The 13,848-nt window shown below is 48.6% G+C and overlaps 1 protein-coding gene across 1 annotated transcript in view; it reads right to left on the bottom strand.

The window, feature by feature from the left end:
• KIAA1549 (KIAA1549 ortholog) overlaps positions 1–13,848 on the bottom strand; it is a 142,800-nt gene that overhangs the window by 34,941 nt on the left and 94,011 nt on the right. Inside the window, exons 13-16 of the mRNA XM_064574911.1 lie at positions 11,679–11,884; positions 9,031–9,254; positions 7,908–8,061; positions 2,306–2,623 (exon numbers count right to left, since the gene is read on the bottom strand). Of these exons, the coding sequence (XP_064430981.1) occupies positions 2,306–2,623; positions 7,908–8,061; positions 9,031–9,254; positions 11,679–11,884 (902 nt within the window). The remainder of the gene's footprint in view (positions 1–2,305; positions 2,624–7,907; positions 8,062–9,030; positions 9,255–11,678; positions 11,885–13,848) is intronic.

Genomic DNA, 13,848 nt, shown 5'->3' with positions numbered 1-13,848 from the left:
AACAACAGAAATTTGTTTTCTTGCAGTTCTGTAGGCCAGAAAGTCCAAGATCAAGGTTCCGGCAGGGTTTTGTTTATGGTGAGAGCTCTCTTTCTGCCTTATAGACAGCCATCTTCTTGCTGTATCCTCAGATGGCAAAGAAAGGGTGCCAGTTCTATCAGATCAGGATTCCAAACTTATGACCTCATTTAACCTTAGTCACCTCCCTAAAGACCCTAGCTCCAATATAGCCACATGGGGTTTAGACTTCAACATTTGGATTTGGGGGATACACAATTCATTCTACAGTAGGAACTTATTTCCACACCTGTGTGAGCTCTGAAGACCATTCCTTCTAATCTTTTTAGGTGGTTCTTTCCCCAGTCTTAGGTAGTTTCCTCATACCCTTAAACTGGTCAGTACTCAGGTGAAGATTCTCTGCAGATCTCTAGAATTCTCTGCTTTCTTGTACTCTCTGTTGTGAAATCTACCTATCTTTTCCTCCCCAGTCTCCAATTCTGTCTTTCTCAACTCAGAGAGAACACTGCGCTCTGCCTGAGGTCTTCCTCCCTGCACCGCAGCTAGAAACTCTCTCAAGATAGTAAACTGGGACATGTGTAGAACTCAACTCATTTCTCAGTGATCCCTCTCCTTTGCTGCCTAATGCCCAAGATTGTGAAAACCCATTTATTTGTATGTGTGTATGTGTATATATATATATATATATATTTTTTTCCCCCTCCTTGTTATTTTAGTTGTTTCTGGAAGAAAGGTAATCCAACCTTGTTCCTCCATCTTGTCCAGAAGAAATTTGTACTGGGCACTTTTAATTCTGTCTCTGCCATGTTTTTCTCCTGCAACCATTAATTAGCCTTCAGACTTCCACTTAGATGCCATTTTATCTACAAAATCCTCCTAAACACCTCACAGCTCAGGTAGATGCTCCCTGGCTGTACTTTCCCCCTGCCAAGGCGTCCACCACATTGTTTTAAAATCACTGCTTCAGGGTGCCTGGGTGGCTCAGTTGGTTAAGCGACTGCCTTCGGCTCAGGTCATGATCCTGGAGTCCCGGGATCGAGTCCCGCATCGGGCTCCCTGCTCAGCAGGGAGTCTGTTTCTCCCTCTGACCCTCCTCCCTCTCATGCTCTCTGTCTCTCATTCTCTCTGTCTCAAATAAATAAATAAAATCTTAAAAAAATAAATAAATAAATAAAAATTAAAATAAATAAAATAAATAAAATCACTGCTTCAATTGTCCACATACCCCCTGCCATAATGCAGAAGTTGGAGCTGTGCAGGGTACACACAGCAGTACTCAATAAACCTACCTGGATTAATAAACAAATGAAAGAAACTTAAAGTGAAGAGACAGTAGCTGAAGCCACATTCACTGTATCAAAGAATTTGTTCTATAGCATCCATTTCATTAAAGATTATAAACTACCAGTTACAAATACGAAGTATTTAATATTTATAGTTGTAACATTAAAAACAACAATGAGATGGAATGGTATTTTCCCCACATGGTAGCAGTTATTGAAGGAAACAATCTGTTACTAACCACATACTTTGAAAATTCAAACCAATTTCAGAGATAAAGATTCCTTTAACATGTGTTCACTACCACCCAATTTCACCTTAATGTGGGTAACAAAATCAGAGGACCCAGTATAAACACTCCTTGAGAAACCGGGTCTAATTAACTTCCCTCCAGCATCAAATGTTTTAGTCCAATCATCCAATCTGGAATTAGCAAAAAAATATTTAATGTTACATCCTTCAGTTTTACCTCTTCCCCCATATTTTGAGAAGGCACATTTGAAAGGACTGATGGAATATAAAAAAAATAAAGGATAACAAAGGAAGATGAAATCCTGAAATGTTAAGTCCTAAGATGGAAACTTGATATTTGAAATGGTTGTCCTTGCCTGCCTGTGGGCTAGCTGCCTATAGTCCTGGAGCCTCGAGGACTGCTCCAGTCCCAGGTAACCTTCTAAGAAGAAGCCCAATGATTTGGTACATTCTAAACTGTACCTTTTATAAAGACATCAATAAGAATATGCTTTGACAGTTGCCCTACCTCCATTTCACGACACTGAGGGAACCCAGGAAGAGACTCCCGTAAAATACCAGAGTTGCATAAAAGGATGCTTCCAACATTAAGAATTAACTCAGGAGAAAATAATGAAAACTGAGGTCCCTCAGCCAAGCTTTAATTCTGATCAAATGAATTCAGTATTACTGTAGTGATTCTGAAATTGAGGAAGTCAGGCAACAAAATTCCAACATCTGGCCCATGAGAGAATTCTAGAAGGCCAGTACTTACGCTACATGGGTTGTTGGCCGTCTGAGCAGAGCTGTAGAAGGACCCCCATTGGGTGGCTCGCCTCTCATCCCGGGAAGGGGTGCTGTTCACAGGCAGGATGGCTGGGACCCCAGGGCCTGCGACCGCAGAACTGGCAGGCTGGCTGCTGGGGGCCACGAGAGCAAAAGCATCATCCAGGAGAGAGTGCATGGTCTGGCGTGCCTCCTCGATTGACGGTTGGGGCGGGATGTACTGGGAGGCTGGGAAGGGCAGGCCTGGATACCTCCCCAGCTCAGCAGAGGATGGGGTCTGCACATCGGCCGGGAGATCGGGATCGGACTACAGCAAGGCAAACAGCAAAGGGAACAAGGATCAGATGTGAGCTTCTGTGGTGATTCGAAAGCAAAACTACAGGGCCAAAATGGAATTTAACAATTTCCACTGACATTGAGGAAGAAGTTTACCATAAGAATTTTCTGAATAACAGCTATGGGATGGCAGTGGCAGGGGGAGCTTGAATTAGGATGAAAGAAAAAAGTGAAAATAGTCAACAATCATTTGGCCAGCAAAACTCAGCCAATTATCTGAAATGCAGTACCTGCAAGTATGTATTTTTATTAAATGCCTCTAAGAAGCTAAAAAATGTCTCAGAGTCTTATGTACTAAAATACCAAGTCAACTTTCCATAGATACCAAAAACTAAAGCAGTCTATTGACTATGGTAAGAAAAAGTCACCCTACACAACCCCAGAAGAGATCAAAGTCACCACCATATTGCACCTGTGTGTGTATAAACAACTTTGATACTTACTGTAACAACTGATTATAATGGTAAATAGAGAGTGTTTATTCAGAAACCACATGTCTTTCAAATGGAGCTACCTCTGAATAACATGAGTCACCCAGAAAGGTTTAAATTATATTCTATACCTACTGTCGAAGAGGTAGGGATATAAGTAACAATTAAGGTTTCTTAAAATCTTATTTCCTGATACTGCTTTATGAGCAAAATGCTGCCATAATATACACAAGAGACAAAAGAGGAAACGGATGTAAAAGGAAGCCCTCCTGGTGTCAGCAGCGCCGGAAGCACATCATCACTGTTACTGCCAGTGACACCCTGAGGAGAAGGGGCTCTGCACCAGGGGCTGGTGATCTGGTGCCCTCCACGAGGAAGGGTGGGCGCCTTGTATCTAGAATGCTTTGCTCGTCCAACTGGCCCAGTTTGGCTCAGCTGGTTGGACCACCCTACTCAAGGGGCTAAAGGAGACATTCCTGTCTGTATTGATGTTCGGATCAATGACTCTTTTACAAAGAAAAATTTCTGTTCCACAGACACATCCTTACTCTCAGACAACTGTCTAAAATGCTTCCTCATGGGGCGCCTGGGTGGCTCAGTCAGTTAAGCGTCTGCCTTCAGCTTGGGTCATGATCCCGGGGTCCTGGGACTGAGCCCCACACTGGGCTGCCTGCTCAGCGGGAAGCCTGCTTCTCCCTCTCCCTCTGTCCGCTGCTCCCCCTGCTTATGCTCTCTCTTTCTCTGTCAAATAAACAAAATCTTTAAAAAAAATAAAAAATAAAATAATACAATGCTTCCTCATGATTAGGTCCTATCCAACAGATGATCATTATTATTCACGCCAGCGTCGAACACTGAAGGGCAGCAGCTGTTTAACCCCGAACAGACAGAAAACCACACTACGGCCTGGCATGCCGCACTTGGCCCGCAGACCTGTTTTGCTTGGCCTGTGCGGTCTAAAAGAAATAAAGAGCCAATATTTCTCAAAACCTGAAAATTTTATCCTAAAGCTCAGATTTCTGGATTCTCTCGGCAGACTCTGAAGCTGTGGCATCACCAGGCCCTGACTCCTCCACAGAAACCACGGCCCTTGAGCTGTGACCACCCTCCTGAGGTGGGGCCGGCGCCCTTCCCCTCCCAGCAGCGAGTGGGTGGCCTCGCTGCCACGGACAGGACACCCTGGTCCCGGAAGTCTGTTTCCTTAAAACTGGGCTATGGCAGGAAAGGTTCTACTAAGTGACATCTGTCACCTAGGGATTCTAAGTAAGGATTTAGAGCCCCAAAGGGCTCTTGGATCTGTGACGGAGCCCTGGAAGAACTCTGTGTTCCTTTCCCTGTGAGGTGGATAAAATGTCCGCGTGCAGGCCCTCCTCCCATTCTTGGGTTTTCCTGGGGAGTAGAGAGGGAAGACTGACGCCAGGAGTGTGTCACCAACCTAACAGTTCACAGTAGAGCAAAAGGAAAAGTGTCTCTGTAAACACATCCCCGTGGTAAGTGAAAGGGTCTCTCCAAAGACAGAAGCGATGTTCCTGGTGGTTCCAGTAAATGGCTAGGCAGCTGTTCTTCAAAAAACAAAAAAGAAAGCAAGAAAGCAACAACCGGCCCAAAATGGAGTCATTGCCCCCAGAGAGCAAAGCAAGACTTTACCACTTTCAGCCTCTCCCAGGAATGTGACCTTTAACCAGTCAATCTGGAAATTCCTGATCAGCATGAGTGAGGTCATCTGCACAACAGACCCCCCTCCCCCCTTTCCCCAAAGAAAGGTGACCTTGCCTAAAACAATCCACTCTTTGTTAGAAAACTTCCTTTTCTGCCCTCTTCGGTCTATAAAAACTTTCCATTTCGTACCACCCCTCGGAGCTCCTTTCTACTTGCTGGGTGGGATGCTGCCTGATTCATGAACTCCTGAAGAAAGCCAATGAGATCTTTAAATTTACTCAGCTGAATTGTGTTTTAGAACACTGCATGGCAAGGAAGCGAGCGTGCGGCCACATAAAAAACTGCAGGCCCGAACTGAGATTCCAACGGTTTAACTTTTACAGCAAGAAATATATTGTGAAGCTGTGAAGGCGGGACTCATGAATCCTGCCAAGAAGGCAAAGAGCTACGGAGCCATGACATCATAGCTTCCGGTTCCTTCTACCTCCGGTTCCTTCTACCTTCTACCGTTTGGCGGGCTCCACTACCAGCACCTTGCAGGCCAAGAAGAGGTCTTGTTCATTCTTCTATATCCCAACATCTGCACAGTGTTTCACAGATAGGTGGTACTAAATAATAAATGGGTAACAGTGGTCTATGAACATTAAGATTTATCCAGGATCCCCATTGGAATTTGAATTCCGTTCTCTTGAGTCTCAGTCTGATAGCTTCATTACTGGTCAATTTGTTTCCTTTGTGTAGATACGCATCCACCTATCATTCCTGAGAAATACGTAGGAAGTTTTTTGTTTTTTGTTTTACCTTCAGTCATCAGAGAGGATGTATGATCAGATACCCTGGTTGGCCGAGGACAATCTCAACTTACGCCTGCTGTCCCAATATAATCATTAATAGAGCCTTCTATCACGCTCCCAGGTGTCAGGTTTGGATGATAAATTAGATCAGGGGTATACAAACTTTTTCTGAAAAGGGCCAAATGGCAAATATCGTAGGCTCTGAGTCATACAGTCGCTGTTGCTCTGTATTGGAAGTCTGCTACTCAGAGAGAACAGCCAGAGAGAACACGCAGATGAACGAGCATGAGAGTGTTCCAATAAAACGTCACAGGAACTGGTCACTAGCTGGATTTGGCCTGAGGGCCACAGTGTGCTGAGGCCTGAATTATAATGGTAACCCCTAGCTACCAAGAAATACAGGAATATTTCTTTCACCCTAGGAGAACAGAGCTCATAACGAGAAAATATTTTGAGGGTGAAGTGCAAAATTTAAGAAAAAACATGTATGTGTAGTAAAATCTTCAAGATGAAATACTACCTAAGAAAAAGTGAGTTCCAACAAAAAGGCATTATCTTTGAGAGCACGTGGTTTAGAATTTTTACAGAAAGTAAAAAGTCCATCTGAGAAAAATTTCATTTTAGGGAATCTCTGAAAAATGAAGCCGGCTGACTGAGGTGGTGCTCTCCAGGGAAGGGTTTATTTCCACCAGCTGAAGGAGGAACCTCTGCACTTGCTGCTAAGAAAAAAAAAGCAAGAAGTGAAAAGATGATCCAGGTCCCCCCTGAAGGCGGCCTGATTTTGGATCACCGATGAAGACAAATGGAGAGATCAAGGGGAAGACACAAGACCCAATGGCATCAGATGACAGAACTCAGGGGTACTTAAAAAAAAAAAAAAAAAAAGAGGGGACAGGATTGAAATAGCGCTGGTGCAGATTTTCTTTGAGGGAATGAGCCCTGGCTGGCTAGGGAAGTAAGGGGGTTGGGGAGAAGTAATGCCCCCTTCTTCTATTCATTGGTTTCACACATCAGGCCTGCAAGTCCCGGGGGAGACAAAAGCCAAAGCTTCAAGTGAACATCCTGGGGAGCCAAGGGGACAGTCCTCCCAGATGAAGCCAAACACCACAGACGCCCAGACAACCACCTGTCCAAAGCACAACAGCGGTACAAGAGCTCCATCTGCTGTAAGAACTGCCGGGACCGGCTCCCCTATCTTAGGAACTCACTCGCAGCCTTCCGAAACAGCCAGAGTCAGGAGCAAAGCAGCTGAGTCTATAGAACCTTGCACCCCTCTGGGACTGCACCAATCCTCATAAGCAGGCGCGGCCAGTCTTTAGGACACTAGAAATACAGGAAGCTGCCAAGGAAAAGTCTGGTTCTTTCAGATGACCACGATTCAATGCTATTTAGCCCCAATGTCAGTGTGGTGTTTGGCAGATTTGTGTGATCAGGTTTCACATCTTTCGGGGTCAGTTATTTGTGTAATTAGGAGACAATGGCTAAGGGCACACAAGCTCTATCCAAAGTGATCGTCACGTACATCACAAACCCCTTCTCCAAGGATGTGGGTTTGTTTGTTTTTCCTCTTGCGAATTTCTCTCTAAACAAGGATGCCTCTGTGTATCTCTGGGAGGAGGAAGGGGTCTTGTGCCACGAGCCAGGCCTGCCCCCGGCACAAGGCTATCAGTGTCCAATGTGTCTGGCACTGCTCGAGTCAGCCACATCCGGAGCTCCCTCCCCATCTGGGGTGTCTCGCACACCGGTGGGGAGGCGGGCCCTTTCTTCCCTACTCAGTGGGGTCTGTGCATGTGCCTTAAGGCCACCAATGTCTGCCTTGAGCACCTCAAGCAGTTCGGAGTGGGCCCCTTTCCATTTGAAAACAAAAATACCTAATTCTGTATTTTTTAATTTCCATTAAGCTTTTTCTTCCATTAAAATTATACACGTACACACACACATAAAATACCTTCTTAGCACTCCAGGAACAGAAGGGAGAGACGAAACCCTAAGTATCCCTCCTATTACCAAGAAACCCAAACAACTCTCGGACCAGGGGAAGACAAAAAGAAAAAGGAAACAAACTTCTGTTTCCCAGTTAACCTCAAGGAGGACCCATCCCGAAGCATATGACAGCAGGGCTTGCACACAGAAAGGACCAACACAATTTCCAGGGGGCTCACTCAGCTGCCCGCTGGTCTCTGTGACTCATGTCTCCCCTCAAAGGAGCAGCCCACCGGCCCCCTCCCCCCACGCCTCACGGCCCAGCTGGCCCTGGAGTGTCAGTCATCTGGCAACATGACCGCACAGGGCCACGGCCGCCACTGCTCACTCTCCTTCCCCTAAGAGCCACCCCACCCTGACCCCAGAAGCAAGAAGCAGCATTACGTACTGGGCAACCGATGTAGGCGGAGTTGTGGACACCGGGGGGCCTTTTGTAAGTGCCGTCGCTGTCTGTGGTGATGAGTCTGTCCTTCTCGGCATCTCCGGGGCAGCCATTGACCTGGTGTTTCCGACGTGGTTTGGGAGATCGCTTTATCCTGGAGCTTCGGGGGGGGGGGCAGAGGGGGGGAAGAGGTTATCTTGGTAGGAAATAAATCTTCCTGTGCCAGTAGCTTATCAACTAAACACTAAGTATTTTCTGAGCATCTGGGATGTGCTGGCCACTGCGGTAAACACCCCAAAGGATACAATGTGTAAGACACAGATTCTGCTATAAGAAAGCCACAGTCTACCTGAGCATATTCAAACGCATGGAACAGCAGAGAATCATGTAAGGTAATAAAATACCATGACTTTCTTTCAGACATTCAGAAAAGGGCAAGGTCAGTGTCGGCTACCGATACCGTGGCTGGCTATAGGGCCTGAACCGGGCCTTAAAAAGCAAGTACGATCTGCAGAGGAGGAGGGATGCGGGGACAGGGTGTGAGCCTGCACCTCACACCCTGTCCCCGCATCCCTCCTCCTCTGCAAGGGGAAGCAGATGAATGTGGGTGGGGGCGGAATGAGGGGACCATCTAATGGGGAGACCCTGTCTACACCGCCGGGCCGTGGAACGCAGCCAGAATGGAGAGGCAGGGCCCCGCCTGTTACCGAGCGCAGGTTCCACGTGGCAGGTAACCAACACCATTACAGGTGTTGAACAGGGCAAGACACAAATGAGGGCAGCGATCAGAGACGACGCATGCGCCTTAGGGACGGGGGTCTGGAAGACCAAGAGACCAAGACTCTGAGGGCAGCTGTGGGAAAAGAAATGGCCCTGCCACGCAGAGGAGGGGAAGGTACTGGGAGCGAGGGCGGGATGGGGGGAGACGTAGGAGGGAAGCCGGGGGGGGCCATCTGAGAAAGAAAGGGCGACTGCTATTTTCAACTAGCTGAATTCGAGGAGGCAGAGTACACCCAGGAATAAGGGGCAAGAGGAGGGGCAGGAGGGTGAATGAGAGCAGCCGGAGCGGGAGCAGAGCCGTGGGCGCCTCCGCAGGCAGACCTCGGGGAGCCCTGCTTGGGACGCGCACCTCTTCCTGGGCTCTATGAACACCGAGGGCACGCTGGCCGTGGGGTCCAGGATCTTGTCGATCTGCATCTGCGCCCTGCGGTACACACGGTGCCGCTCGCGCGTGTCGCCCGAGGACACGTCGTCCACCACCGGAAACTCGTAGTGCCCGCGGCGCTTGGCGCGGAGCCGGATCTTGTTCCGATGGTGCTCGATCTCGGACTTGTGCCGCAGCGCCGTCTGGATCTGCACGGCCGAGGGAAGACAAGGGAGACACATGGAACGTTCCCGAGGGGGCCGCCAGGTGGAGGGGAGACTCATGGAACGTTCCCGAGGGGGCCGCCAGGTGGAGGGGAGACTCATGGAACGTTCCCGAGGGGGCCGCCAGGTGGAGGGGAGACTCATGGAACGTTCCCGAGGGGGCCGCCAGGTGGAGGGGAGACTCATGGAACGGTCCCGAGGGGGCCGCCAGGTGGAGGGGAGACTCATGGAACGTTCCCGAGGGGGCCGCCAGGTGGAGGGGAGACTCATGGAACGTTCCCGAGGGGGCCGCCAGGTGGAGGGGAGACTCATGGAACGTTCCCGAGGGGGCCGCCAGGTGGAGGGGAGACTCATGGAACGGTCCCGAGGGGGCCGCCAGGTGGAGGGGAGACTCATGGAACGGTCCCGAGGGGGCCCCCAGGTGGAGGGGAGACTCATGGAACGTTCCCGAGGGGGCCCCCAGGTGGAGGGGAGACTCATGGAACGGTCCCGAGGGGGCCCCCAGGTGGAGGGGAGACTCATGGAACGGTCCCGAGGGGGCCCCCAGGTGGAGGGGAGACTCATGGAACGTTCCCGAGGGGGCCCCCAGGTGGAGGGGAGACACATGGAACGTTCCCGAGGGGGCCCCCATGTGGAGAGGGCATCTTGGGAAGGCGTTCCTTTCCCCCAGACGGCCGTCCCGGGCTCCAGCGAGGCCCCAAAGGCCGCGACATGGACGGCCCAACACACACACGGGGCCAGAGAATCTGCCATCAGCCACAGGCTGGGTCCCGTAGCCCATGTATGCATCAAATACTACATTTTAAAAAGAGAGTAAAAGAAAAACAGAGATGTACACTATCAAGTTGTGGGGCCATAGGCCTGGTGAGCCTACTCCCTTCTTTCTTTCCGGCACTGGGAGAATCCACTTTAGGGTGCTTACACATGGTAAGCACAGAGGCACATGCAACTCGAGATGCGGGCCACGGTCTAGGTTAGGCCGGGGGCTGTGCAGGGCTGGGGCTCCCCAGCAATGGTGAGCTGAGGCAGTGCACACCATCCTAAACCCACAGTGCACATTCTTAGCAAAAGAAGGAAAGACCATTAAGAACTCTTGATAGGACTTCCGTGAGATGATCTACTTTAAGGATCACCTTTAAAGCGGGAGAGGGTTGCAACTGTACCAACTTCCTACTACTTCACCCTGGCAGAACTCACAACAGTAGCAGGTGTTTCTTAGAGGCAGGAAATGGACAGACATGGAGCTGCCTTATGTGCAATCCTAAATGGCCTTTGGGCCACTCATTGTCTAGTCCAGGTCAAATCTCTCAAGGTCAAGTTAACAGTGACTTGGTCTGGCCTTCTAGTTCCCAAAATCTCAGGGGAGAAGTGGATCTAACTCACTCTTCCAGGATTCACTGGAGTCGGATTTTACTAGGTATTAGTAGATCCTTGGGGCCAGAGTGGATCTATCAGGGATCACAAAGTCTACAGTGGTCCTAAGATCACCCCAGGTTCAAAGGTTCATTAGGAAAACTCATAGGGGGGCGCCTGGGTGGCTCAGTCGTTAAGCGTCTGCCTTCGGCTCAGGTCATGATCCCAGGGTCCTGGAATCGAGTCCCACATCGGGCTCCCTGCTCGGCAGGAAACCTGCTTCTCGCTCTCCCACTCCCCCTGCTTGTGTTCCTGCTCTCGCTGTCTCTCTCTCTGTCATATAAATAAATAAAATCTTTAAAAAAAAAAAAAAGGAAAACTCATAGGACTCAGCAGTTAGTCCCATTTATTATAGCAAAAGGATGCAAATCAAAATAAGCAAAGAGAAATGGCATGTGGGTGAAGTCCAGAGGAACCAGGAGCAAGCTTCTAGGAGGCCTTCCCCAGGGGAGCCACACACAACAATGTTGCTTCCTTCCTCCAGCAATGAGTTGTGATGACACATGTGAAATGTCCACCAAGGAAGCCCATTGGAGATGCAATGCCCAGGATTCGTCCTGGGGGCTGGTCCAACAGGCTCCCTCTGCGTAGCATGTGCCAAAATTCCAGAGTCCCAGAAGGAAAAGAGATGTTCAGATAAGTCATACTGTTTGCATAAACAATCTGGGCACAGTGAGCCACTCTGTTCTGGGAATAGTGGGAATGTTTCTGAAACGTAAGTTCCCAAACATCAGCCAAGGGCCATAGGAGGACTTTTGAAGGACAGGAGGCTCGGGTTTGCTATGTTAAATCTCTGCACGTCTGCCATACGCCTAACAGTGTCCCTGAACGGCACTGGATCTAAACAAAAACTCAGCTTGATATTTAAAACGACGAATACTTGTCAGCAGCTCCTACCTTTAGCAATTTCCACCTGTTTTTAAGCAGTCACCAAATCAGAATGTGAATTTTTTTTTTTTTTTTAATAAATGGACTTTTTAAAAAAAGAGCAAATACCTCCTTGTTAATTTTGTTGGTTTCTGCCACCCGGTCGGCCAGTACGGGGTGCTGAACCGGAGGGGCCGGGATGGGCTGCATGGCGATCAGCTGTATCTTACTGGGAACCCGCCTGCTGGCCTCCGAGGACCGGGACAGCCTGTCCACATGCTCAAAGATGGAGGCCGACGAGTGCTGCTCGTTCCCCGAACTGGGCGGCGGTGGCCCTGGAGCAGAAGGAGAAGCAAAAGCAGAAATAAATAAAGCCATCCTGAAGAAACAGCAAATAATCAATCGTCATGCTACTTGGTGCCAAAACTTGCCCTGTTTTGTCTAAAGGCGTTTCAAAGTCTTCAGGAGGGGAAGGGAAAGTGCAAGTGCTGCGCAGAGTCACTAAGTGGCTTGCAGAACTTTTAAGGAAACACAGCAGCTCTGAACTTCCGCTCTCATTTGGAGAGATATAAACGTAGTCACTGAGGCAGTTATACTGGGGAAAAGACAGAAGATGAGGGGAGTGTGGACATGCAGACACTGAACGTGTCTGGCCTTTCAGTTCTGATGCACGAGGAAAACCAAGGTGAAGAGCCTCGAGGAGAAAAAGCTGCCGTCTGCGGGGCATTCATTCCAACTTTAAAAAAAGAAGAGTAGTACCCTTAAAAATGGCCATGGGGAGGGGACTGGGTGGCTCAGTTGGTTAAGCATTTGCCTTAGGCTCAGGTCATGGTCTCAGGTCCTGGGGTTGAGCCCCATGTTGGGCTCCTGCTCTCTCGCTCCCTCTCAAATAAATAAATAAAATCTTTTTTAAAAAATGGTCAAGAGGGGAAACTGTATGGCATGTATATTTTACTACCTGGGACATGTTAGAAAAGTAATCAGAACTTCGAAAAAGAAAACAGAGATTGGATCTTGGTATAACGGGTGATTTTCTCCAATTTCTTGCATTTTCTCTAGTGAGGATGTTCTTTAACGAGTATGACTTTTACAGTAGAAATAATCCCAATAAACTTTACTTTTATAAAGGCAAAGAGCGAGAGATGCAGAAGGGCTAAAGAGATGGAAAGAGCTCAATAGAGCTACTGGGAAGCACTCCCTCTGATAAGCCACAGCCACTCTCTGAACCCTCCGGACGCTGCCTTTTTTTTTTTTTTTTTTACTTTAAAGATTTTTTTTATTTATTGGAGAGAGCGAGAGAGACAGAGAGAGCACAAGCAGGGGGGAGTGGGAGAGAGAGAAGCAGACTCTTCGCTGAGCAGGGAGCCTGATGCAGGGCTCGATCCCAGAACCCTGGGATCATGACCTGAGCCGAAGGCAGATGCTTAACAGAGCACCCTGGACACTGCTTTAAAATAAATGGCCAAGAGGCCACAAGAAGGAGTGAGAGCATGTAGAATCTGTTTTCAAACAAAAGCCTGAGGTTGATTCAAGCGCAAGTGAAAAATATAGAGGTTTCTCCTTGATGTAAAACAAGATAGAGGGGTGCCTGGGTGGCTCAGTAGGTTAAGCGTCTGCCTTCTGCTCAGGTCACAATCCTGGGGTCCTGGGATCGAGCCCCGCATCAGGCTCCCTGCTCAGCCGGGAGGCTGCTTCTTCCTCTCCTCCCAGCTAGTGCTCTCTCTCTCTATCTCTGTCTCTCTCTCTCAAATAAATAAATAAAATCTTTAAAAAAATAAATAAAACAGGATAGAATGGGCAAAACAGTAAAAAATAGTAACAGCTATTTTACATAAGGAATGTATGCACGTCAGTGGTATGGAAGTCTTTGTACTTCCTCTCAATGTGAATTATATTCATTCGTTACCCCACACGATTAGAAATGATTTATGGAACTGTGAATGAATGACGACTCCCTTAGCGAGAAGGCATAGTTGTCTCGATTCAGGCTAATCTGGGGCTTTCTTTCCCTACCCTGGGCCCGGAGGGAGCCTATTTGTGCAACATGAGCACAGCCGGGCACCACCATTCATCTGGGGGCAGCTACTCAAATTACAGGCTCGATGCCTAAAAGGAGGTAATTAGCTTCTCCAGATAGGCTAGCCTGGCTAACCCAAACTTACAATGTAGCAGCAAATGTCACAAAGGGGGGCCCAGTAAGCTACTGATACTTAAAGGTGAGACCGCTTTCCTCCAGGAAGGTGAAAAGACCAGGACACACAGATGACAAAGGAAGAATGCACCCCCCGCTCCCCCGCAG

Source organism: Mirounga angustirostris, unplaced genomic scaffold, assembly GCF_029215605.1.
Source record: "Mirounga angustirostris isolate CCGP_5_RB_7025 unplaced genomic scaffold, mMirAng1.0.hap1 SCAF_12, whole genome shotgun sequence".
In the NCBI taxonomy this organism is placed as follows: Eukaryota; Metazoa; Chordata; class Mammalia; order Carnivora; family Phocidae; genus Mirounga; species Mirounga angustirostris.
The sequence above is the reverse complement of the archived record's forward strand: the minus strand, read 5'-3'. Positions and strand labels throughout refer to the sequence as shown.